The sequence below is a fragment of the Hordeum vulgare genome, chromosome 6H, assembly GCF_904849725.1.
Source record: "Hordeum vulgare subsp. vulgare chromosome 6H, MorexV3_pseudomolecules_assembly, whole genome shotgun sequence".
Classification (NCBI taxonomy): domain Eukaryota; kingdom Viridiplantae; phylum Streptophyta; class Magnoliopsida; order Poales; family Poaceae; genus Hordeum; species Hordeum vulgare.
The window spans coordinates 259078077-259105677 of record NC_058523.1 but is presented as its reverse complement, the minus strand read 5'-3'; the positions used below and the strand labels follow the sequence as shown (position 1 = coordinate 259105677).

Below are 27601 nucleotides of genomic sequence, written 5' to 3'. Positions count from 1 at the left end.
CGAATTGTCCAACATTATCCATGGACAGCCCGAGTATGTGTAGACTGGGTTCGTTTTCCCGTATGCTGTGCTCTGGATCCGATGCGGAATTTCGTCAGTGCCTCCCTGTTGTTCTCCGGATGCACATCCTCTCTGTTTATTGCGGAGACGTGTATCAGGAGAACAGCGGGGAGGTGCTGCCGAAATTTTGCGTTGGATCCGGAGCAGAGCATGGGAAAACGAACCCAGTCTACACATACTCGGGTAGGATTAGGACCTATCTTTACCTATTAGCGTGTAGGTTGCCTGGACGTAATAAAAATGGCGAACCTGATTAACCGATGAATATAGATGATGAATTATATATAAATATATTTCTTCTGTCTTTAGTAGCTACGCAAGATGACTGATCGTGTGTGGATGTATACCGGTCACCCTAGTCAGAAAGAGATGACGAAAGAATGGTTTTTAAAAACAAAGGAATTTGTGAAAGCCGCATTCGCAAATGGCGAGGAAAGAAACTATTGCCCCTGTCCTGGATGCGACAACTATAAAAAGACGACAGAGGCTGTAATGATTAAACACCTGCAGAGGAGGGGTTTTAAGCCTAATTATACGTTGTGGACATTTCATGGTGAGTCTATAAAACGCACAAGAGCTGAGGTGGTCCGTCGTTGCACGGACGAGCATGGTACTGGGATCGAAGACATGGTGCAAGACTTTGATGATGCTCGGGATTCGGAAGATGAGATGGAGGAATCTGCAAAGGCCTTTTATGAAATGTTGGAGTCTTCAAAACGTCCTCTCCATGAGCACACCGAGCTGTGTCAGCTGGATGCAATTGCACAAGTAATGGCTCTGAAGGCTCAGTTCAACTTGGGAAGAGAATGCTACGACGCGATGATGACACTATTTGGACGTTTCCTACCCAAAGGCCATGTCATGCCTGCAAACCTGTACCAGTCGGACAAAATACTTCGTGTACTTAAGATGCCCTATGAGAAGATAGATGCATGTGAGAAAGGATGTGTCTTATTTAGGAAGGAGTATGCACACTTGGACTATTGTTCCAATTGCGAGTCTTGCAGGTATCTTGTGGTAGACAACGGTATGGGTGAGAAGAGGCAGACCAAAATCGCAGTTAGTGTTCTTCGGTATATGCCAATCGTACCAAGACTTCAACGTCTTTTCATGGTCGAAGAGACAGCCAGACAGATGACATGGCACAAATTGGGCAAAAGAACCGAACTAGATGCGGATGGGAATAAGATGATGGTACACACATCGGATGGGGAAGCGTGGAAACATTTCGATGGATTGCATCAGGATAAAGCGACAGATCCAAGAAATCCTCGAGTCTACGCCGCCACGGATGGTTTTAATCCCTTCGGCATGACGGCAACCCAATACAGTTGTTGGCCTGTATTTGTCATTCCACTTAATCTCCCCCCCGGGCAGATTATGCAAAGAAAGAACATATTTCGGACGTTGATAATTCCAGGGCCCAATTATCCGGGGAAGAATATGAATGTGTACCTGCAACCGCTTAAGGATGAATTGGAAGAAGCTTGGGAAAATGGGGTCAAGACATACGATACCGCTAGAAAAGAAAACTTCAAAATGCATGTGTGGTACATGTACTCTATGCATGACTTGCCAGCGTATGCGCTATTCTCTGGATGGTGTGTGCATGGAAGGTTCCCGTGCCCCCAATGCAAGGCAGCTCTTCAGTTTCATTGGTTGAAGGAGGGTCGGAAGTATTCTTGCTTTGACTTGCATAGACAGTTCCTGGATCCTGACCATCAGTTCAGAAAAGACAAGAAGAACTTTACCAAAGGTAAAGTTGTCAAAAACTTGGCACCACATGCGTTCACAGCCCAACAGATCCTGGATCAGTTAAACGCCCTTGAGCCTGATCCAGAGCGTCCAGGGTATTTCAAGGGGTATAATTCAAAACACACCTGGACTCACAAGCCATGCTTCTGGGATCTGCCGTACTTCAAAGACCTCCTTCTTCCACACAATATCGACATGATGCACACTGAAAAGAATATCGGAGAGGCTATTTTTGGTACATTGTTCGACATAGATGGGAAGACAAAGGATAATATTAAGGCTAGAGTCGATCAAGAGACACTATGTCATAGACCGTTACAAAACATGCGAGAAGGCAAAGGAAAGCAGAAGTGGTCGAAGCCAAAGGCCTGGTTCAATCTTGGAGGGCCAGCTATGAGGGAAATTATCTTGTGGGTCAAAATGCACTTGATGTTCCCCGATGGGTATGCAGCGAATCTAAAGAGGGGAGCGAGTCTTGAAAAATTAAAAATCTTTGGTCTCAAGAGTCATGATTGGCACATATGGCTAGAGCCGGTAATGCCGGTGATGTTACGTGGCTTTATTCCTGAGGATGAATGGCTAGTACTGGCGGAGCTGAGCTATTTCTTCCGTGTTCTTTGTGCGAAAGAATTGTCGCCTGGCGTGGTAGAAGACATGGAGGAGTTTGCACCGGAGTTGTTGTGCAAGTTAGAGAAGATCTTTCCACCGGGCTTCTTTAATCCAATGCAGCATTTGATTTTACATCTACCGACCGAGGCAAGATTGGGTGGGCCGGTGCAAGATCGTTGGTGCTATGCAACTGAGAGGATGCAGAAGACCCTTCGAGCTAAATGTAAAAATAAGCGTAGAATTGAAGCATCGATGGCTGAGGCATTCATTACTGAGGAGGTGGCAAACTTTGTGACAGCACACTACGAAGCCAAAAATCATCATTTGCATAATCCGAAGCCTCGGCACAATGATGGAGACCCTAAAAAAGGTGGGTCCAACCTCAGCCTATTCAAAGGGAAGCTCGCACCAGCCGGTGCTTCGAAACCAATAACGTTGGATATCGAAGAATGGCGGAACATTTCTTTGTATATCTTCAACAACCTAACAGAAGTGCGGCCGTACATCGAGTGAGTTCTCGACACATTTTCCCGTAACTTCTAATTCATTTGAACTGCTCTTATTCCCGGATATTTCAAACGGCTGTTACGTCGTCAAATTCTCGGATGGAGCGGTGATCGAAAATGATTCCGTCGAAGAGTATGAGCTTCTGTCAAAGACAGGAGGCGGCTATCCCGGTTTCATCTCTTGGTTCAAACAAACGGTAATTATCAATAATGGACCATTTCATTCTTGGTCTAACTTGCGGCTAATGCAACAACCGTTTCATATTAAACTTGTAGGCTAATTCAGAGTCTATGGACGCCGAATTGAGACAAGTCGCTAATGGTTTTGACTATAAGGTCCGTTCATTTGAGAAATACAACATCAACGGGTATCTCTTTCGTACCTTTGGCAAAGAGCTATCTATGCCCGACCGGAAATCTACAAATTGTGGTGTCTCTGCTATCGGCGAAGGTGTTATCGAGTATTATGGAAGAGTTGAAGCAATTTATGAACTTCAATTCTATGGTGAAAACCCACCGAACGTCGTAGTCTTCAAATGTTATTGGTTCCAGCCGAAGGAGACTAGAAGGACTCATGAACATATAGGACTAGTCGAAATCAATCCAAACACCCATTTAGATGTTCCCGATGTCTATATTACGGCTCAACAGGCGACCCAAGTTTTCTACCTACCGTGGGCATGCCAAACGGATAAGAATCTGGAAGGTTGGTATGTTGTCTATGAAGTGCCGCCACATGTCAGACCACCTCTCCCAAATGAACAGGATTATGAACCTCACATTAACCCAGACACATATGATGGAGAATTCTTCCAAGAAGCACGTCTTTCCAAGAAACGTTTCAAGAACCGCCGTGCTTCATCCAAGAACATGGAAGTAGACAGCGACAATGAATCCGACTCCAGCCCTGAGCCGGAACCAGAAGACCTGGAACTCGTAGAGGTTACTGATGCGGATGACCTGTCAATGCTTCAACGATTAAAGGAAGGCCTTTCACAACTTCACGCCGTTGAACCCGATGAGCACGTCATTCATGAAGACATGCGTGATAGTGATGATGATGATGCATTTATTGATGATGCTTATTAGTTTGTAAGATTCAAAACTTAAATTATATATATTTTAATATTTACTATTCATGTACATATTATTATTCATGTCAGTCATTCAATTTTTTTATGTTGTACTATTCATGGCAGGTGTTGAAAGATGGTGGGCGCGGGTCCATAGCCTTCTCCAGGGCAACCGTCTCCAGACGAAGCCGGCGCGAGCAACCGTGGTGTTTCTCCTCCTTGATGACCACTACGGTAAGTTTCTCCTCCAAACTTAGCTTGTTTTCCTCTAAAATGAGATAATTAGCCAATTTAGCTCAAAAAAGACATAATTAGGTAATTTAGCTCCAACAAGAGGAGAAGAGGAGAAGAAATAGGCAAAATGAAAAGAAAGAAGAAGAAGAGATGAAGAAGAAGAGAAGAAGAAGAAGGAGGAGGAGGAGGAGGAGGAGAAGGTCCCTGGCCTTCTCCTCCTCCTCCTCCTCCTCCTCCTCCTCCTCCTTCTTCTTGATTTCTTCTTCTTCTCCTCTTCCTCCTCTTTCTTCTTCTTCTCCTCCTCTTTCTTCTTCTTCTTCTACCATAATAAGCTTAAAATGAAAAGAAAGAAGAAGAAGAGATGAAGAAGAAGAGAAGAAGGAGGAGGAGGAGGAGGAGGAGGAGAAGGGAGGAGGAGGAGGAGGAGAAGGCCAAGGACCTTCTATCCTTCTCCTCCTCCTCCTTCTCCTCCTCCTCCTCCTTCTTGTTTTTCTTCTCCTTGTTCTCTTATTGCTTCTTCTCTTTCTTCTTCAATTTAGCTTATTTGTCATATATGTTGTTGTTCTTCTTCTACTTACTTTCTTATTCCCATTTTGCAGATTGGATGTACTACATGCATGGAAGCTGGCGTTGGAGTGCTTTAGTTTCCTTTTTTATTTGAGTTGATGAACAATGTGTTGGTTCTTTATATGTGTTGATGAACAATATATGTGGAACTATATGTATATATATATGGATGAAACTTTGTATATGTTGGTTTCTTTCGATATATGGATGTCCATTGATGAACAAATGACATTGGTGAACTTTATATGTATATCATATATGTCGCCATCAGCCAGCGGACGGCAAAGAGCCCATATTGTCACTGTTTTGTTTATTTTATGTTATTTCACAGCAATAATATATATAATTCATAGCACATATATGATATATAGTTCACAACACATATATGATATAAGACGGCAAAGGTGCCACATGGCACCCAGCTGTGCTTCCTGGGCAGTAGCAGCTAGCCATATAGGCTCTTTGCCGTCTGCCTGCTGGGCTCTTTGCCGTCTGCCTGCTGGGCTCTTTGCCGTCTGCCAGATGGGGGGGCAGACGGCAAAGAAGAGGGCACAGAGGAGGGGCAGGAGTGGAGAGAGGTGGAGGGGAGGACAAGGCAGACGGCAAAGATTGACCAGCAGGCTGACGGCAAAGATTGACCAGCAGGCTGACGGCAAAGAGCCTCCGTTAACCCCTAACGGAGGCAACGCCTCTCGGCTGCCGTCTCAAGCTCTTTGCCGACTGCGGCTCAGGGAAGCGGACGGCAAAGAGCTTTGCCGTCCGCTTCGGTGGGGCAGACGGCAAAGAAGGTGATTTGCCGTCGTAGGCTGACGCAGAAAATTTGCCGGTCGTGACAATCTTTGTCGTCCGTGGTACTGTCTTTGCCGTCCGGGTGTTTGTCTTTGTCGTCTGTGATGGCAGACGGCAAAGAAGGTGATTCCTGTAGTGCTTGTAGTCTCTTCATTCTTGAATCATCAGAACCAGTGTATCGAATGAACAATCAAGAGATCACAACAGTTACTTCACCACCTCATGGTCAGTGATGTCTCTGGCTCCAAGGGCCTGTAGCTCATTGGAAATGTGAGTGAGGCGATCGAATGTTTCTTGGCAGCTTGCATTATCAAGTCTCTTGAAGCGGTTGAAGAGATTGCGAATAACATTAACTCGAGAGTCACGTTGAGTGGACACCCCTTCATCGACCTTGGACAACCTTTCCCAGATTTGCTTTGCAGATCCCAAAGCACTCACTCTACCATACCGACCTTTGCTCAGATGGCCATAGATGATATTCTTTGCTTGAGAGTCGAGTTGCTTGAATCTCTTCACATTAGCAACATTGACAATTTCAGACACAGTAGGAACACCTCTTTCCACAATATACCATAGATCATTGTCAAGTGCTTCAAGGTGCATGCATATCTTGTTCTTCAAGTAGGGAAGTCCTTTCCTTCAAAGGTAGGACAACCCACAGTGACCTTGATCATACTTGTGGCCAACATAACTAAAACTTGAGGTGGCTAAACCAACATCACATAGAACAAGGGAGTACCTTGCTCTGATACCAATTGAAAGTGCGTTATATCGACTAGAGGGGGTGAATAGGCGATTTTTATAAATTCATAAATGTGGCAATTACTTGTGAGGAAAGTCCTCAGCCATGAACTACCTCGGTGACGGTATCTATCCTCAGTGGACCACTATTGTCAAGACAATACCCAACCCTCTCGGAGAGACGAGGGAAAGATTTGCCCAAGAGCAAGAGAGTGCTAGGAAGGATGTCGAGCGTGCCTTTGGTATTTTGCAATCTTGATGGGGCATTGTTCGGTATCCGGCTAATACCTGGAGCACGCAGAAACTGTGGGAGGTGATGTGTAACGACCAAGATGCGACACTTTCCTCATTTGGGGGCGAGGCCTCAAAAGGGGAAAGGGTCGCATCTAAGCATTTTGCAAGTAGGATAACAGTGCCATTACATAAATAGAGAGATGAGTATAAGATTCGTCTTACACTCGCCACATGCTAAATTACAATCCACGCAAGCATTCATTATTCATACATAAGGCAGGGTCCGACTACGGACAAGATAAACAGCAAAATATGCTATCCCATCTTGCTAATCCCACGATCACGACCATGCGCCTCTAGTCCTCGGGATAAGTCACATACAGCCTGTCATTGTCCTCATCGAATTCCCACTTCAGCTGGTTGTCATCGGGAACTCCTGCATCTGGGAAACCTTTACCTGTGGGTGTTTGTAGTAAACTGTGAGCCACGTGGACTCATCAATCTCATGACCTTGGTATCGAGTCTAACTAAGTTAAATGGGTGAGGTAGGTTAAGTGTTTGAGTTGGCAGCATCCTAAGCACATAAGGTTGCTATCTTACGATGAGCAGCAATTAAATATGGTGGTCTACACAAGACGGTCAAAGACTAGGTTGATCACTAAGTGATCTTGAACACCTACTTACGTCATTCATAACCCCACCGTGTTCTCGATCAGAGAAGGAGCTCTGAAAGAAACAGTCACGGTTACGCACTCAATTGACAAGTTTTATTTGAATCACTTTTAATTGTCTAGAACTGGATGTTAACAAAATATACATGTTTTCCACTTAACCGCGGGCACGGCTTTCCGAAAGATTAAACCCTACATGGGTGCTCCAACTAGTCCATCACAAATTACAACAGGCCGCATAACAATCCTCTACCATGAAACTCGTGATCTCGTCGGATTCCTTAGGGGAAAACCTCAACTCTCAGAAGACCCAAAGTCTCACCGGAATTCCAATGCACAAGATATGTTGTTAAGGTAATACAAGTCGAGCAAGACCACCCGGTGTGTCGACGAACCCGATAGGAGTCGCGTTTCTCATTCTCAGGACACAACCGTCTATGCATAGTGGACAATAACCAAACGACTCGAGTTGCCCCGAGGTGGCACCACCAATTGCTAGGTGGTTGGACCAACACTCATGAGGACACTGGCCCGGGGGGATTGGTTAACTTCCTCGGGGTAGCTATTCCCTATGCATTTTTATTAAGTTATTAGCAAATTAAAACCAAAGTTGGGTTGTGCCAGACAAGTCTTAACACTATACGATTTATCGAGGGGGTCCACATAACAATCCCCAAACGTGTTAGGAGCGCTCAGTTATGGAATAAAACACCGGTAGCCGAAACTAAGGCGGCAACAACAGAAAAAATCACCCGGCAAAAGGCTATGCCTTCTGTTATTTACCAATTATATAGGTGCATTAATTAAATAGAAATTATATAAGATGATATCAAGCTGCTCATTTTATCACATGGACCAGCTCGCACCTGCAACTAGCAACGCTAACAATTAGTGGTTGAGCAAGCCTAACCTAGCCAAACGATATTTGCTATGAGGGGAAGTGTTTGAGGTTTCATGGCAATGTTTGATGGCATGTATATTATGTGGTAGGCAGCGGAGATGTAACGAATGTAACGCTAAGCATAACAAAGCTAGAACCGGTGTCAAGGTCACGATCATCTTGCGTGTGATTTCTTCACAGTGGAACTGATCCTGATCTTCCTACACGAACTCACTGGACTCTTCGAACTCGTTTCCGGTCCCAGTTGCTACCCAAAAGAAAACAAGCAAGAAATAAATAACAACAAGAAGATGATGCCACAAACATAATGATGCAAGCATGCACTACCTATAACCATGCACATGAACCACCCTACACCGATAAAACTATTGCCACCTCACCACAAGGGGACTTTCTAGATGAATGCTCAAAATGAGAAACCAAAAACACCATTGGATTCATTGGTATTTTCTACCCCAAATCCATATATCATACTGCCCATGTTGCATTCAGAAAAACACCATTAACAAAGAAAGAAAATCTAGCACACATCAAACTACAACATATTGTCAAGAACATGAACTGTTCTTGAGCCAGCCCATTTTGGCAAGTCCATATCTCGACATTTCCAGAAATGGAAATATGCCCTATTTAGCACAAGGAATTCACAAACAAAAAATAACAAAATACCAGGGGAAAATATGATGAGGAGGGGAACCCACCTGGCAGTGGCCCCTCACTGGATGACATGTGGGCCCGTGTGACCCAGTGTCATACACACACAGAGCAACTACACACATCTCTCCCTAATAATAAAGCACGCAGTGCTTCTTCCGTCCGTCGTGGTTGTTTTGCAGAAAACCCCCTGGAGTTCTCCGAAATCAACCCGCAGTCCGGATTTAAGTGAGAAACGAATCGTTTTTCCGTTTTTACAGGAAACCCCCTATGCTTTCTCGAAATCAACCCGCAGTACATAATACATTGAGAGAACGAATCGTTTTTTTGGATTTTTTGTAGAAACCTCCTTCAGTTTTCATAAAATAAACCCGCAATACATATTTGAGTAAAAAAACCAATCATTTTGCGTATGTTTTCGAAAACACCCCTACAGTTTTTAATTAATTAATCTGTAGTTCAATTATAAGTGCAAAATACTTTAAAAATTATATCTTTTAAACGGTAACTTCAATTTTACATTATTATATATGAAATTTTATTAGAAAAATATGTAGAATCTGAATATAATGTTAGTTTATCTATTTAATTTTTAAAAAATCTGTTTATAATGTAATTTTAATCAATAGTGATGCGCACAATCTAAATATAATGTTATTTTATTTATTTATTCATTTTTAAATAATATTTATGCTGTAATTTTAATCAATAGCGTACGATCCATTTTTCATAACGAGGCCGATCCATGTTGTTAATTAATCCGCGGTCCAATTATAATTAACAAATACTTTAAAAAATATATCTTTTAAACTGTAACTCTAATTTTAAATTATTACATATGAACTTTCATTCAAAAAATGTGATGAATCGAAAGCTAATGTATCAACTACACACATGAATTGAAAAGAGGCCGGGGGGGACTCAAACCCACCACCTCCGTGGTGGAGCTAGCTACCCCACCACTGGGCTAGCTACTGCTAGCTGCTCTAACAGAGGCATCCGACAAGTTAAGCTACTCTGGAGGTAACGAATTCCACCAAAAAACAAAAGGTAGTGATGCGCACAATCTAAATATAATGTTATTTTATTTATTTATTAATTTTTAAATAATATTTATGCTGTAATTTTAATCAATAGCGTACAATCCATTTTTCATAACGAGGCCGATCCATGTTGTTAATTAATTCGCGGTCCAATTATAATTAATAAATACTTTAAAAAATATATATCTTTTAAACTGTAACTTTAATTTTAAATTATTACATATAAACTTTCATTCAAAAAATGTGATGAATCGAAAGCTAATGTATCAACTACACACATGAATTAATAAGAGGCCACGGGATTCAAACCCACCACCTCCCTAGTGGAGCTAGCTACCCCGCTAGCTACTGCTAGCTGCTCTAACAGAGGCATCCGACAAGTTAAGCTACTCTGCAGGTAACGAATTCCACCAAAAAACAAAAGGGTGTGTGGGGGACCGAACCCACGACGCATGGGGTAACAGCGCAAGCACCTGTCCACACGCATTACTCACACGGATCGGGGTCTTGCTCTTTTGAACAATTCCCTCTGCAAGCACACTACCGCACCGCGACCGAAAACACAGGCGATCGCCAGCGAGCACAGGGGCCATCAACGGCGGAGATGGCCACCGGTGGGGGATGCATAGTCTCTTGGGATTCCATTCACGAAGCAAACACGTCGAGAGGGGGACTTGCTGCTACGCTGCGTCTACTACTACTGAAGCTGGCGCTGCAAGCTACTGAACCTGCTGTTACTGCTACCGCAAGCTATTGATGTCGCTGCAACTGAAGCTGCTTGACAGAGCAACGCCGGCGCCAAAAGGGGGATGCCCCGCGCCGAGAAGCTGTTGTCTGCTGCGCTGCAACTACTGCTGTGCGCTGGAACTACTCTACAACATGCTGCTGCCGCTTCTACGCGCGAATGAAGCTGCTGCTACTACCTGCACGTTGTTGCTGCTCAAGAACAGAGCCACGGCGAGCTACACGTGACGGTGGGCCTCGGCCACAGAGGGAAACAACGGAGGAGGAGAGCGGGACTTCGCTCACCTAGCGGTAGAGAGCCCATCCGACGCTGGAGAGGAGCCCACGACGGGAGGTGCAGGAGGTGTTTGCCGGAGAGGAAGAAGAGCCGCTCGTCGTTGACGTCGTGGAAGCAGCTCCTGGCGCCGATCTCTTCACGAAAATGAAACCTCCCGAACGTCCTCTTGCTCCTGGTGCTGACGGAGAGGAAGAAGAGGCCGATCTGCTGCCGGCGTCGAGCCGAGCTCACCGGAGCCCTCTCATGGCGATGGTGTTCCTGGAGCCCATCTGACGACGCGAGGGGAAGATGAGGAAGGGAATGGAGAGGCTAGGGTTGGAGAAGGGCTGGGGTGCCTCTTATGGCTCTCGGGATGCGAGCCCAGCCGTTGATAGAGGAGGAACTCTGATCTGGTGGTCGCTATGGCATCGTATAGGTGACGTCTAGAGGTGGGAGAAGAGGGACGCGCTGAGGGCCTCTATGGCTGAGGGAAATGGGCCAAGGGAAGGGAAGAGGGAGCTGGACCATTCCCTGACTCTCTTTTTAAAACAAAAGGAACCTCCACTCCTATTAATAAACCAGCCCACTCAAATAAATACCACACAAAATAAAAGGGGTTTTAAAAAATAAAATAATATACTTTGCAAAACAAAAGAACATAACCTATTTAATAAAATAGGTTTGACTATTTCTAGGCAAAGCAAAATATATACTTTATTAATAAACCCACACAGTTTTTAAAAGAAACAAAATATCCAGGTTTGGAGAAAAAAATAAAAGATCACCACTCCACCATTCATAAAAATTGAGAGGAAAGGTGGAACATTTTTATAGGACTTTTAAAGCAAGTTGAGAAACACAAGTAACCAAATATTGAATAGGAAGGTTTTGAATCATGGTGCAACAAGGGTTTTAAAGGGGCTTTGTTGCACCCACACTTTTGCACAAGATCACAAACTCACATGCACTCACATAACCACCAAGGTGGCACAACACACAAGATCAAACAATTAAGGCAAAAGGAAAAAGAAACAAGATATGCATAATGATGAGATGCACATGAAATGACAATGCCACAAGCCTATCATCCATAACATAGCATCAACAGAGTTGTCAAACATGGAAAGGATTGCAAAAGGGGAAGGAAAAACACTTGGGTTGTTACATGATGTCTCCTTGTGTGATCATGCATAATATGATCGTAGAAGACTTCCGGAACGTCTGTAGGATCAAGGGTTTCAGTTTCAGGGTGAGAATGTTGTGATTGAGCATGTAGGAGCAACAACGTTTGAACACTTCATCCAAATTCATCAAGACATGCGTGATTGGGAAACTCACGTGCAACTGCAAAATGATTTGGTTGAGCATATGTGAGCTTATGTTGGCAACCAATAGATTTATCTTCTTTTATTCGTTTGCAAATCTATGTGAGACTTTTTTATTTTTATTCGTCTTGTAATAACCATGTTATTTTATTCGGTCTAAATTATGTTGTTTGATTCAAACTATGAAAACCATGTAAAATAGGGCGGCCAACCGGCACATATGGATCGACGTGTTGGGCACGCTGCCGACCCATATCTAAAACATGGCGGACGTCGTGCGGACGACCGACCTAAACGAACAAAAAAAGAACGAAATCGCCGTCCATTTAGATCGCCTCATTGAAGTTGCTCTTACAAATTTATCATGCATGCTTTCTACCTTTATATTTGTGAAAATTCCTATCATCCTACTGACAAAAATTAAGGGCGCAGCAAGGCGCGCAATCATGGTCTAATATGCAGATATACTTCCTCCGTTTCTAAATATAAATATTTTTAGAAATTTCATTAAAGGACTACATACGGATGTATATAGATATATTTTAGAGTATAAATTCACTTATTTTGCTTTATATGTAGTCATCTAATGAAATATTTTAAAAGACTTACATTTAAGAACGGAGGGAGTAGATAGGTATCTCTACTATTAAAGGGGGATCTGCCGTCGTGATGGTTCGACCTCCAGCGATCCCCCTCCTACCGCTACCGCTAGCCTTCTCACCGTTCCACCGATTTTTTTCAATCCCTCCATAAACCAGATGATAAACCAGCCGATTAGTTCAATAAAAAACCAACATCGCACCTCGAACCGCCACCCTTCGGTCGACCTGCTCCTCCCCGTAAAGAAAAACGGCAAGAGAGAAAAAAATGAAAAAGAAACAAACAGAAGCCCACGAACCCACGATCCAATCACCCACGACCCCGTCGCCCCCGTTCTCTCCCAGAAGACGACGCCCCGCCCACCCCGACCCCCTCGCCGCCGGCAAACCTAGCCCCGCCGAAACCCACGCCATGCTGCCCTTCTACTCCGCCGCGCCCACCCCATGCTCCCCCCTCTGCCCGGTGACCGCGGCAGGCGCGCGGGCGCTGCGAAGGGTCGATGCCAGCGCGCTCAGGTCCTTGGCCGCCGACCCGCTCGTCGCGTAGGTCGTGCCCGACCGCCCGCTCTTCTCCGACTCCGCCATCCTCTCCCCCTACGGCACCGCGCCGGACGACATCGTGCGGGGGTTCGCGTCCGCCGCTGAGCTGCCCGACCCCCTCTGGCGCGCCAGGGTCGACCCGCTGCTGATGCCCGTCTCCGCCGACCTGGCCACGGACGCTGTGGTCGGCGTAGTCACCGACGATGCCGCGCAACAGGCCCTGATGGACGCGGAGATGCCCACCACGTTCTCGGCCGACGCAGCCGGCGTCGACGAGTCCGTGGCCAGGTTCATCGACAACCTCAGCAAGCAGATATTCCAGGCAGAGGACGCGCTCATCGAAGGGTATGACAAGCTCAGTACGACACTCTCGGGGACTACAGGAGGGCGATAAGGGGCGTCGCTGGTGGCCTCACGTCATCGGTGGCCGCCACCAAGAAGCAGGCCGCCGGCGGGGTCCCGGACGTTTCCGGTGCATTTCAGGATAAGGTGGCCGAAGTTGGTGTCGTGGCGGCTGATGTTCTTAGGAAGGCAATTGTTGTAGCAGAGGATTCACTGGGCAGTGCAACCACGTCCCTCGTATACTACTATGGCTCGGCCAAGTCGTCATTGCCACCAAATGTCAAAGATTTGCTCAACTCATCCGAGGAGAAAGCTAACATAATATTGCGACCAATTGGAAGTGCCCTTCAACAGGTATATTTGTGCCATCAGTCTCCCCTTAAGACACTCCTAGTAGTAAATCTGCAAACTATGGAGCAAATCGCTGATGAGGCCACTGAAAGTATTCTGACATGCAATGATTCAGGTATACATTATCATTGAAGGCCTGGAAAAGAATGTTGGTTTGAACCCAAGTGACCCAATTGTTCAATTGGCAGTTTTGCTTGGAGGTTCAACAACAATAGGGTAAAGGGATTTTTCATTTCTCTTGTAATACTAGTACATTTCCTGCATTTGGTTTTATGAAGTCCTGAACTTTGTAACATTGTAGGATATCTTACTAGCTCTTTGCCTATGGCGGCTATTCTGTTGCTTCAGTTCAGTTACATGTATTTTTTGTAACAACTGGCACTCATTTGGATGCTTAGTGACGTTAACAAATGTCCCAACAAGATTAGTGCGCATAATCACGCAGATGTAATGTATGATATTCGTCCGGCATCTAAACAATGCACTTTCTGCAATAAAAGAAATCTTAAATCTTCTTAAAGGATGTAAAAAGAACCAAAATATCAGTCTTTGTGTTGTAGTATTCAAGTCTATTGGATTAGAGAAAGTTAGAAAACTATCACATGATTTTGAATGAAGTGTCCAATAGACGCAACACGATTAGGTACTTATGTTTGTTAATATAACCCATCCTACCATTTCATTGACTATAACCATTAATTATGATTCATTTTAATCATGTTTATACGCATGAAGCTTGTGCCAATAAAAGTCATATGTCTGCTAATGGAGCACTTGCAGGTTCAAGTTTGTTTAAGATCACTGTGGACTCACAATTGAAGGGTGTAAACCTTTTTATTTGAAGTTTCCCTCAAAGACATTGATAATTATGCTTAAGCAACGGCAGATAGATCTCAAAGTTTGACGTCACAGTTATGTTTTCCTTACTTATAGATGATGCCTGTAGTTGCTGTTAAGCTTCGGTTATGCTTTCTCTTACCATCAGAATAAGATGAGCTTGCTGCTCAACCGGTTGATTGGTGCTCTCATTGATGAAATTTAACAGGTCTCTACCAAGGAGGTGTATGGAAGGTTCGAGTAGAACTGCCCGATGCGTATCGTTACACGTCCCCACCGATGTCGATGAACTGTGAGTATTCTCGAATTGAGTATTTGTCCTCAGTTGCTCAGACCCACGATAACAATTTTCTATCTCCTAAATGCCTATGGATAAATGCAAATTGTAGGTCTCACTCTGTCTGCTTGGACGTCATTAACCAGACGTGGAGCCCAATGTTTGGTAACAACAATCTCTCTATTTCATTGTTTATTTAGATGGCCGGGCTGATTACCTTCCTTACATTCTCTGTATAAACACATAGCTCTATGGTTGTTGTTATGACAATCTTCTAACCTTACAACTATATAATATGTTTATACAGATCTTGTCAATGTGTTTGAAGTCTTCCTCCCACAACTTTTATCTCCCCTAATAATAAAGCGTGGAGCGCTTCTGTCGTCCGTCGTCGCTATTTTGCAGAAAAACCATTGTCTTTGTTGTAATTTAACCCGTAGTCCTCAAGTCAGCCTCAAACGGTACATGCCGGAGAAAGAAAAAACACCCTCACAGTGCTGCCTCCCGATCCCATCTGGACCTCGAGCCCGCTGCCACCTCCTTCCATTCCCACGCCACCGACCGTCGTCGCGAGCAGCCGTCGCCTACCGCGGGCCTTCTCGCTGGCGAGGCGACGCGAGGATGAGGGGGCCGTGCGTGGCCACGAGGAGGCGGGGTCGAGGAGGCAGGAGGACCCCTGCCGGTGGTGCTCCGTTGAGGACTTGGCGAAGGCGGGGGGCGGCGCGCGGTGTTGGGGAACGTCGCATGGGAAACAAAAATTTTCCTACGCGCACGAAGACCTATCATGGTGATGTCCATCTACGAGAGGGGATGAGTGATCTACGTACCCTTGTAGATCGTACAGCAGAAGCGTTAGTGAACGCGGTTGATGTAGTGGAACGTCCTCACGTCCCTCGATCCGCCCCGCGAACAATCCCGCGATCAGTCCCACGATCTAGTACCGAACGGACGGCACCTCCGCGTTCAGCACACGTACAACTCGACGATGATCTCGGCCTTCTTGATCCAGCAAGAGAGACGGAGAGGTAGAAGAGTTCTCCGGCAGCGTGACGGCGCTCCGGAGGTTGGTGATGATCTTGTCTCAGCAGGGCTCCGCCCGAGCTCCGCAGAAACGCGATCTAGAGGAAAAACTATGGAGGTATGTGGTCGGGCAGCCGTGAGAAAAGTCGTCTCAAATCAGCCCTAAAACCTCCGTATATATAGGTGGGAGGGAGGGGAGGAGGCAGCCTCAAAACCTAAAGGTTTGGCCGAAATTGGAGGTGGAGGAGTCCTACTCCAATCCTACTTGGAGTAGGATTCCACCTTCCCACTTGGAAACTCTTTCCACCTTGTGTTTTTTCCTTCTCAAACCTTATGGGCCTTAGTGGGAACTTATTCCAGCCCACTAGGGGCTGGTCTATCTCTTCCCATAGCCCATGAGACCCCTTGGGGCGTGACACCCCTCCCGATGGTCCCCGGCACCCCTCCCGGCACTCCCGGTACACTACCGATGAGCCCGAAACTTTTCCGGTAATGCACGAAAACCTTCCGGTAACCAAATGAGGTCATCCTATATATCAATCTTCGTTTCCGGACCATTCCGGAAACCCTCGTGACGTCCGTGATCTCATCCGGGACTCCGAACAACATTCGGTAACCAACCATATAACTCAAATACGCATAAAACAACGTCGAACCTTAAGTGTGCAGACCCTGCGGGTTCGAGAACTATGTAGACATGACCCGAGAGACTCCTCGGTCAATATCCAATAGCGGGACCTGGATGCCCATATTGGATCCTACATATTCTACGAAGATCTTATCGTTTGAACCTCAGTGCCAAGGATTCATATAATCCCGTATGTCATTCCCTTTGTCCTTCGGTATGTTACTTGCCCGAGATTCGATCGTCAGTATCCGTATACCTATTTCAATCTTGTTTACTGGCAAGTCTCTTTACTCGTTCCGTAATACAAGATCCCGCAACTTACACTAAGTTACATTGCTTGCAAGGCTTGTGTGTGATGTTGTATTACCGAGTGGGCCCCGAGATACCTCTCCGTTCACACGGAGTGACAAATCCCAGTCTTGATCCATACTAACTCAACTAACACCTTCGGAGATACCTGTAGAGCATCTTTATAGTCACCCAGTTACGTTGCGACGTTTGATACACACAAAGCATTCCTCCGGTGTCAGTGAGTTATATGATCTCATGGTCATAGGAATAAATACTTGACACGCAGAAAACAGTAGCAACAAAATGACACGATCAACATGCTACGTCTATTAGTTTGGGTCTAGTCCATCACATGATTCTCCTAATGATGTGATCCCGTTATCAAGTGACAACACTTGCCTATGGCCAGGAAACCTTGACCATCTTTGATTAACGAGCTAGTCAACTAGAGGCTTACTAGGGACAGTGTTTTGTCTATGTATCCACACAAGTATTGTGTTTCCAATCAATACAATTATAGCATGGATAATAAACGATTATCATGAACTAAGAAATATAATAATAACTAATTTATTATTGCCTCTAGGGCATATTTCCAACAGTCTCCCACTTGCACTAGAGTCAATAATCTAGTTCACATCACCATGTGATTCCAACGAATCCAACACCCATATAGTTATGGGGTCTGATCATGTCTTTCTTGTGAGAGAGGTTTTAGTCAACGGTTCTGAAACTTTCAGATCCGTGCGTTCTTTACAAATCTTTATGTCATCTTATAGATGCTGCTACTACGTGCTATTCGGAAATGCTCCAAATATCCACTCTACTAAATGAATCCGTTTCACTACTCATAGTTATTCAGATTAGTGTCAAAGCTTGCATCGACGTTACCCTTTACGACGAACTCTTTAACCACCTCCATAATCGAGAAAAATTCCTTAGTCCATTTGTTACTAAGGATAAATTTTGACCGCTGCTAGTGATTCAAACATGGATCACTCTCTGTACCTCTCAACATACTTTGAGTCAAGGCACACTTCAGGTGCGGTACACAGCATGGCATACTTTAGATTCTACGGCTAAGGCATAGAAGACGACCTTCATCTATTCTCTTTATTCTGCCGTGGTCGGGTTTTGAGTCTTACTCAAATTCACACCTCACAACGCAACCAAGAACTCCTTCTTTGCTGGTCTATTTTGAACTCTTTCAAAAACTTGTCAAGGCATGCATCTTGTTGAAACTTCTATTAAGCGCTTTCGATCTATCTCCATAGATCTTTGATGCTCAACCTTCAAGTAGCATAATCCAGGTACTCCTTTGAAAACTTCTTTCAAACAACCTTGTATGCTTTACAGAAATTCTACATTACTTCTGATCCACAATATGTCAACCACATATACCTATCAGAAATTCTATAGTGCTCCCACTCACTTCTTTGGAAATACAAGTTTCTCATAAACCTTGTACACACCCAAAATCTTTGATCATCTCATCAAAGTGCTTATTCCAACTCCGAGATGCTTGCACCAGTCCATTGAAGGATCACTGGAGCTTGCATACTTGCTAGTATCTTTAGGATCGACAAAACCTTCTGGTTGTATCACATACAATGTTTGCTCAAGGAAACCGTCGAGGAAACAATGTTTTGACATCCTACGTGCAATATTTCATAAATAATGCAGCAACTACTAACATAATTCTAACAGACCTTTAGCATCGCTACGAGTGAGAAAGACTCATCATAGTCAACTGTTTGATCTTGTCGAAAACATCTTTGCGACAAGTCGAGCTTTTCTTAATAGTGACTTATCACCATCATCGTCTGTCTTCTTTTAAAGATCCATTTTACCCAATAGTCCCATGACCATCAAGTAGTTCTACCAAAGTCTACACTTTGTTTTCACACATGGATCCTCTCTCGGATTTCATGGCTTCCAGCCATTTGTCGGAATCTGGGCCCACCATCGCTTTCTCCATAACTCGTAGGTTCACTGTTGCTCAACAACATGACCTCCAAGACAGGGTTACCGTACTACTCTGCAGCAGTACACGACCTTGTCGACCTACGAGGTTTGTAGTAACTTGATTCGAAGCTCAATGATCACCATCATCAGCTTCCACTTCAATTGGTGTAGGCGCCACAGGAACAACTTCCTACGCCCTGCTACACACTGGTTGAAGTGATGGTTCAATAACCTCATCAAGTTCTACTACCCTCCCACTCAATTCTTTCGAGATAAACCTTTTCTCGAGAAAGGATCCTTTTCTAGAAACAAACACTTTGCTTTCGGATCTGAGATAGGAGATGTACCCAACTGTTTTGGATATCCTATGAAGATGCATTTATCCGCTTTGGGTTCGAGCTTATCAGACTAAAACCTTTTTCACATAAGTTTCGAAGCCCCAAACTTTCAAGAAACGACAGTTTAGATTTCTCTAAACCTCAGTCTATACTGTGTCATCTCAACGGAAATACGCGGTGCCCTATTTAAAGTGAATGTGGTTGTCTCTAATGCATAACCCATAAACGATAGTGGTAATTCGATAAGATACATCACATCATGCACCATACTAAATAGTGCGTGGTATGACGTTCAGACACATCATCACACCATGATGTTCCAGGTGGCATGAACTGTGAAACAATTTCCACATTGTCTTAACTATGTACCAAAAACTCGTAACTCAGATATTCATTTCTATGATCATATCGTAGACAGTTCATCCTCTTGTTACGACGAACTTCACTCTGAAACAGAATTGAACTTTTCAATATTTCAGACTTGTGATTCATTAAGTAAATACTCCTGTATCTACTCAAGTCGTCAGTGAAGTAAGAACATAATGATATCCACTGCGTGCCTCAGCACTCACTGGACTGCATACATCAAAATGTATCACTTCCAACAAGTTACTATCTTGTTTCATCTCAATGAAAACAAGGCCTTGCTCATGTGGTATGATTTGCATGTCACTAGTGATTCGAAATCAGGTGAGTAAAGATCCATCAGCATGGAGCCTCTTCATGCAATTCATACTAACATGACTCAAGCGGCAGTGCCACAAGTAAGTGGTACTATCATCATTTAACTCGTATCTTTTGGCACCAATGTGTAACACTACAATCGAGATTCAATAAACCATTGAAGGTGATTATTCAAGCAAATAGAGTAACCATTATTCTCTTTGAATGAATAATCGTATTGCAATAAACACGATCCAATCATGTTCATGCCTAACGCAAGCACCAAATAACAATTATTTAGGTTCAACACCAATCCCGATGGTAGAGGGAGCGTGCGACGTTTGATCATATCAACCTTGGAAACACTTCCAACACGTATCGTCACCTCGCCTTTAGCTAGTCTCCGTTTATGTCGTAGCTTTCATTTCGCGTTACTAATCACTTAGCAACCGAACCGGTATCCAATACCCTCATGCTACTAGGAGTACTAGTAAAGTACACATCAACATTATGTATATCAAATATACTTCTTTCGACTTTTGCCAGCCTTCTTATCTACCAAGTATCTAGAGTTGCTCCGCCTCAGTGACTGTTCCCCTTATTACAGAAGCACTTAGTCTCGGGTTTGGGTTTAATCTTGGGTCTCTTCATTAGCGCAGCAACTGTTTTGCCGTTTCACGAAGTATCCCTTCTAGCCCTCGCCTTTCTTGAAACTTAGTGGTTTTCCAAACCATCAACTATTGATGCTCCTTCTTGATTTCTACTTTCGCAGTGTCAAACGTCGCGAATCGCTCAAGGATCATTGTATCTATCCTTGATATGTCATAGTTCATCACGAAGCTCTCAAAGCTTGGTGGCAGTGACTTTTGGAGAACCATCACTATCTCATCTGGAAGATTAGCTCCCACTTGATTCAAGTGATTGTCGTACTCAGACAATCTGAGCACATGCTCAACGATTGAGCTTTTCTCCTTTACTTTGTGGTCAAAGAATCTTGTTGGAGGTCTAGTACCTCTTAACAAGGGCACAAGCATGAAATCACAATTACATCTCTTCGGAACATCACTTATGTTCCGTGACGTTTTACAACGTTTTCGGCGCCTTGCTTCTAAGCCATCAAGTATCTTGCACTGAACTATCGTGTAGTCATCAGTAATGTGTATGTCGGATGTTCATAGCATCCACAGACGACGCTCGAGGTGCAGCACACCGAGTGGTGCATTAAGGACATAAGCCTTCTGCGTAGCAACGAGGACAATCCTCGGTTTTACAGACTCAGTCTGCAAAGGTTGCTACTATCAATTTTCAACTAAATTTTCTCTAGGAACATATAAAAACAGTAGAGCTATAGCGCAAGTTACATCGTAATTCGCAAAGACCATTAGACTATGTTCATGACAATTAGTTCAATTAATCATATTACTTAAGAACTCCCACTCAAAAAGTACATCTCTCTAGTCATTTGAGTGGTACATGATCCAAATCCGCTATCTCAAGTCCGATCATCACGTGAGTCGAGAATAGTTTCAGTGGTAAGCATCCCTATGCTAATCATATCAACTATACGATTCATGCTCGACCTTTCGGTCTCATGTGTTCCGAGGCCATGTCTGCACATGCTAGGCTCGTCAAGCTTAACCCGAGTGTTCCGCGTGTGCAACTGTTTTGCACCCGTTGTATGTGAACGTTGAGTCTATCACACCCGATCATCACGTGGTGTCTCGAAACGAAGAACTGTCGCAACGGTGCACAGTCGGGGAGAACACAATTTCGTCTTGAAATTTTAGTGAGAGATCACCTCATAATGCTACCGTCGTTCTAAGCAAAATAAGGTGCATAAAAGGATTAACATGACATGCAATTCATAAGTGACATGATATGGCCATCATCACGTGCTTCTTGATCTCCATCACCAAAGCACCGGCACGATCTTCTTGTCACCGGCGCCACACCATGATCATCCATCAACGTGTTGCCATCGTGGTTGTCGTGCTACTTATGCTATCACTACTAAAGCTACAGCCTAGCAAAATAGTAAACGCATCTGCAAGCACATATGTTAGTATAAAGACAACCCTATGGCTCCTGCCGGTTGCCGTACCATCGACGTGCAAGTCGATATTTCTATTACAACATGATCATCTCATACATCCAATATATCACATCACATCATTGGCCACATCATATCACAATCATACCCTGCAAAAACAAGTTAGACGTCCTCTAATTTTGTTGTTGCATGTTTTACGTGGTGACCAAGGGTATCTAGTAGGATCGCATCTTACTTACGCAAACACCACAACGGAGATATATGAGTTGCTATTTAACCTCATCCAAGGACCTCCTCGGTCAAATCCGATTCAACTAAAGTTGGAGAAACCGACACTTGCCAGTCATCTTTGAGCAAAGGGGGTTACTCGTAACGATGAAACCAGTCTCTCGTAAGCGTACGAGTAATGTCGGTCCAAGCCGCTTCAATCCAACAATACCGCGGAATCAAGAAAAGACTAAGGAGGGCAGCAAAACGCACATCACCGCCCACAAAACCTTTTGTGTTCTACTCGAGAAGACATCTACGCATGAACCTAGCTCATGATGCCACTGCTGGGGAACGTCGCATGGGAAACAAAAATTTTCCTACGCGCACGAAGACCTATCATGGTGATGTCCATCTACGAGAGGGGATGAGTGATCTACGTACCCTTGTAGATCGTACAGCAGAAGCGTTAGTGAACGCGGTTGATGTAGTGGAACGTCCTCACGTCCCTCGATCCGCCCCGCGAACAATCCCGCGATCAGTCCCACGATCTAGTACCGAACGGACGGCACCTCCGCGTTCAGCACACGTACAACTCGACGATGATCTCGGCCTTCTTGATCCAGCAAGAGAGACGGAGAGGTAGAAGAGTTCTCCGGCAGCGTGACGGCGCTCCGGAGGTTGGTGATGATCTTGTCTCAGCAGGGCTCCGCCCGAGCTCCGCAGAAACGCGATCTAGAGGAAAAACTATGGAGGTATGTGGTCGGGCAGCCGTGAGAAAAGTCGTCTCAAATCAGCCCTAAAACCTCCGTATATATAGGTGGGAGGGAGGGGAGGAGGCAGCCTCAAAACCTAAAGGTTTGGCCGAAATTGGAGGTGGAGGAGTCCTACTCCAATCCTACTTGGAGTAGGATTCCACCTTCCCACTTGGAAACTCTTTCCACCTTGTGTTTTTTCCTTCTCAAACCTTATGGGCCTTAGTGGGAACTTATTCCAGCCCACTAGGGGCTGGTCTATCTCTTCCCATAGCCCATGAGACCCCTTGGGGCGTGACACCCCTCCCGATGGTCCCCGGCACCCCTCCCGGCACTCCCGGTACACTACCGATGAGCCCGAAACTTTTCCGGTAATGCACGAAAACCTTCCGGTAACCAAATGAGGTCATCCTATATATCAATCTTCGTTTCCGGACCATTCCGGAAACCCTCGTGACGTCCGTGATCTCATCCGGGACTCCGAACAACATTCGGTAACCAACCATATAACTCAAATACGCATAAAACAACGTCGAACCTTAAGTGTGCAGACCCTGCGGGTTCGAGAACTATGTAGACATGACCCGAGAGACTCCTCGGTCAATATCCAATAGCGGGACCTGGATGCCCATATTGGATCCTACATATTCTACGAAGATCTTATCGTTTGAACCTCAGTGCCAAGGATTCATATAATCCCGTATGTCATTCCCTTTGTCCTTCGGTATGTTACTTGCCCGAGATTCGATCGTCAGTATCCGTATACCTATTTCAATCTTGTTTACTGGCAAGTCTCTTTACTCGTTCCGTAATACAAGATCCCGCAACTTACACTAAGTTACATTGCTTGCAAGGCTTGTGTGTGATGTTGTATTACCGAGTGGGCCCCGAGATACCTCTCCGTTCACACGGAGTGACAAATCCCAGTCTTGATCCATACTAACTCAACTAACACCTTCGGAGATACCTGTAGAGCATCTTTATAGTCACCCAGTTACGTTGCGACGTTTGATACACACAAAGCATTCCTCCGGTGTCAGTGAGTTATATGATCTCATGGTCATAGGAATAAATACTTGACACGCAGAAAACAGTAGCAACAAAATGACACGATCAACATGCTACGTCTATTAGTTTGGGTCTAGTCCATCACATGATTCTCCTAATGATGTGATCCCGTTATCAAGTGACAACACTTGCCTATGGCCAGGAAACCTTGACCATCTTTGATTAACGAGCTAGTCAACTAGAGGCTTACTAGGGACAGTGTTTTGTCTATGTATCCACACAAGTATTGTGTTTCCAATCAATACAATTATAGCATGGATAATAAACGATTATCATGAACTAAGAAATATAATAATAACTAATTTATTATTGCCTCTAGGGCATATTTCCAACACGCGGGCACGAGCCTACTGCGCCGCCCTTGTCGGCCCCGCAGGGGTCGGCAAGACGGCCATCGTCGAGGGCCTCACGCAGCGAATCGCTGCGGGGAACGTCCCCGACACGCTCGTCGGTGCGCGCATCGTGGAGGTTGACATGGGGTCCATGGTTGCCGGGACGCACTCGCGCGGCATGTTCGAGCAGCGCTTCAAAGACGCCATCAAGCAGGCCAAGGAGGCGCAAGGCAAGGTGATCCTTTTCATCGACGAGATGCACATGGTTGTAGGCGCCGGCGGCGATAGGGGAGGCCCCGTGGACGCCACCAACATCGGGCGGTCACCGTGGCGCTCGCGGTGATGAATCGGGTGTTGTACAAGCTTGCGCTCGTGCCCATGAAGAATTACCCCTTCTTCCTCGCTCAAGTTCTCACGTTTGGGTAAGTTTGAAGCTTCCAAGGACATTTAAGCTCAATTCTTGCGAAATTTACACTCGGTGTTGCACGCTTTAAAACAACGTGCAACCCTTTTAGAGTTCCACGCCAACTGAATGCATGTGCAACTTCTTTCTGCGCATCCTTTTTGTACACTGATTTCTGCGAAGTCAATGTACAAACCGATTTTCTAAGTAATCGTGAACTTCCTAACTTCTATAGGTATGTTGCGGTGTACTTCTCTGTCCTCTTTGTAAGATATCAGGCCGGTATTGTCACTAGAGAAATGCTAGCGCTTCCAAAATCGCGCTTCATGTTAATTGGATTGCTAGAAGCAATGGGTGTTGCTTCAGGCATGGCTGCTGCATGTGATTTACTGATACTGATATTCGCACTCTACTTTTAGATTGTAGTATTTGAAATGCAATTCTTAACAGCTACTGTACCTGAACTATGGTTTCTTCACAATTCCGATCATAACTAAAATCAGTTTCGTATTTGCATTTTTGCCCATGCTCACAGCTATGTTGCCTGGGCCATCTATTCCAGTGCTGTCTCAGGTAATATGTTTTTGTTTTGCCTGACAGGTTTAAAATTCTCCACATGTTCACTTCTGAGTAGTATTTAATATACTGTGCCAAGCACAAACATTCTCTTGTACTGCTTACATTCAATCCTGTGTTAACTTGGTTTCATATATATCCCATCTTTGTGATATCCTGGATTTATTTATTATTCCAATTTTCTCATCACCCCTTTTTAGGTTGTTGTTCTATTACATATCTCAGTGCTTTCTAGACGTGCTACTTTGATAATCTTGCTAGCTGCAGTGCTAGATTTAATATATGTGCATAAAGATTAGCACTCCCTCCGATCCATATTAATTGTCGCTGCTTTAGAACAACTTTATATTCTTAACACACCTGCTTTTTTTGCAGTCTTTTTTGGTATGGCAGCTTATTTTATCTGTCATTGTTTTGGGAAGGAAATATAGAGCAAACCAAATTCTTGGATGCTTGCTTGTTACAACTGGAGTATATCAAGTAGTTTCTAATTTACATAGTAAGTACTATGAGATACATCATTGGCTTAACTTCCTATGCACAAAAGGAATGTTTTTTATTGCTGTATATGCATAGCTTGATGCACAGAATAGTTAGCTCTAACATATTGACAAATCTTACGAACATCCTGCTGAACCATATATTTGGTTGCAAGTTCATAATAACTTGGGTAATGAATACATACCTTACAGTCACACATCTGCTTTCCTTGTTTTGTTTAAGACTAAAATGGCGTGTAGTTGTTCAAGTTTTTGCCAGCTTTGATCTACCTGTCAACAAACCATCTGTACCCATTAACTAGACAATATGCTTATCAATTAGAACAGAAGTAAATTAACTACTAGATAGCCATTCATTGGTTTCCATTTCACAGTTTTTTTTCTGTTGTTCCACTTAAAGAAAAGTCTTGTTCATCACTGCATAATGTGTTTCTCCACTCTCCATTTCAATGCTACATTCTCCTTTTGATGGAAAAGGTAACATTTTAAAGTTACTTTGTCCATATTTTTGTAGGGCCATGGTGGCATTACTATCAACCAAACCGGCCTGGCATTGATTATCGATGTACACGAGCCCATGACTCATGGCCTGTGACAGCCCGATGCCGACGTTCCAGAAGATTCCCCTTTCCTTTCCGTTTCCGTCGTGTGGGTATTTTAATTTGTCGCATCATCATCGCATTATTCGCACCATCAGCATTGCATCGGCATCTCCGTTGCCGCCAGTTTTCAAAACTTGCAACCGTTGTTAGTTGCCGATTCTCGTCGTAGTTCGTTCTCAGCCCGTTCACACAAGCACGCGCCCGCGGCATCGTCGAACCCTGTTTTAAAAGTGTGCGTAAAACTTTCTCTGGTTGGGTTGAGATATTACGTGCGGTGTTATTTTATTATAGCTAGGCCGCTTGTCGAATTTCGTCGCGATCAGAGTTAGTCTGGTACCCGAACGGTCGACCGTAGCGGCACCGTATTCGGTCTACCGTCAGACGTCTGCCGGTGTTTTAAAATTCATTGCCACGCCGCCCGTTCTCCCTCTCGTCTCCGGATAACCACTATACATGGCCTCGTAACCATTCCCGCGTTTGGAATCGTCCGAATCCGACCGCATGGTTGGATCCGGAACAAAATTCCGCCTAACCTAGCCTCCCCATTTGTCTATAAATACCCCCCCCCCCCGCGTGCATTTTAGACAACCTCTCTCCATCTCTCCTCGAAAACCGTGCAACCCCACGAAACCCTAGCCGCCTCCCACCTGCTCTCTCCTCCCAGCTCCAGCCGCCGGGCCATGGAGCCCGCGTTGGGCCCGCCCGAGCCCATCTCGGCCCGAGTGCGCCGCGCCTCCTCTGCTCCCGAGCGTGCTCGCCCCCGTGCGCCACCGTCCTCTGTCGCCAGCAGCGGGCCGGAGTTTCCCCGAGCCGCCGGAGCCCCGCGAGGAGCTCGCCCGCCGCCGTCATCGCCCTGCATCGCCTCCCGCCGCCGCCGCGCCCCTGCAGCTCGTAGGAGAAGACCGAGCCCGAGCAACCCCGTCGCCTTCTTCGCCGGATGCCGCACGCCCCCAGCTCGCCGGCCGTGGCTGCATTCCGTCAGATCCGCGCCGTCGTCTTCCCGGGCTCACGCCGCCACCTCGAACCAGGCCGCCAACAACTCCTCCGGCCGAGAACCACCGCCGGCGTGCTGGATCGGGAGAGCGTGCAGGTTCT

The 27601-nt window shown here is 45.1% G+C and overlaps 1 protein-coding gene, 1 long non-coding RNA gene and 1 pseudogene across 2 annotated transcripts; 2 read left to right on the top strand and 1 right to left on the bottom strand.

Annotated features, from left to right (window-relative positions):
- Positions 1 to 6752: 6752 nt before the first annotated feature.
- Positions 6753 to 11461, bottom strand: LOC123402532. The gene is made up of 2 exons (XR_006611301.1): positions 10867 to 11461; positions 6753 to 7025 (listed from the first exon to the last, which is right to left on the bottom strand). It is a non-coding gene; the product is annotated as an uncharacterized LOC123402532 (long non-coding RNA).
- A 1712-nt stretch (positions 11462 to 13173) lies between these two features.
- Positions 13174 to 15036, top strand: LOC123405378 (annotated as a pseudogene).
- Positions 15037 to 15110: 74 nt separating this feature from the next.
- Positions 15111 to 26499, top strand: LOC123405377 (protein CLT1, chloroplastic-like). The gene is made up of 7 exons (XM_045099082.1): positions 15111 to 15123; positions 24413 to 24660; positions 24714 to 24847; positions 25064 to 25209; positions 25364 to 25401; positions 25780 to 25875; positions 26419 to 26499. The coding sequence occupies exons 1-7, from the start codon at positions 15111 to 15113 to the stop codon at positions 26497 to 26499; spliced, it is 756 nt and encodes a 251-aa protein (XP_044955017.1).
- The last annotated feature ends 1102 nt before the right edge of the window (positions 26500 to 27601 follow it).

What these genes read in the sequence shown, in the direction of transcription:
- LOC123405377 (XM_045099082.1), top strand. An exon ending in CTATTCCAGTGCTGTCTCAG is followed by an intron (nt 25,402 to 25,779) that starts GTAATATGTTTT and finishes CTTTTTTTGCAG; the next exon opens with TCTTTTTTGGTATGGCAGCT. An exon ending in GCTTGCTTGTTACAACTGGA is followed by an intron (nt 25,876 to 26,418) that starts GTATATCAAGTA and finishes ATATTTTTGTAG; the next exon opens with GGCCATGGTGGCATTACTAT.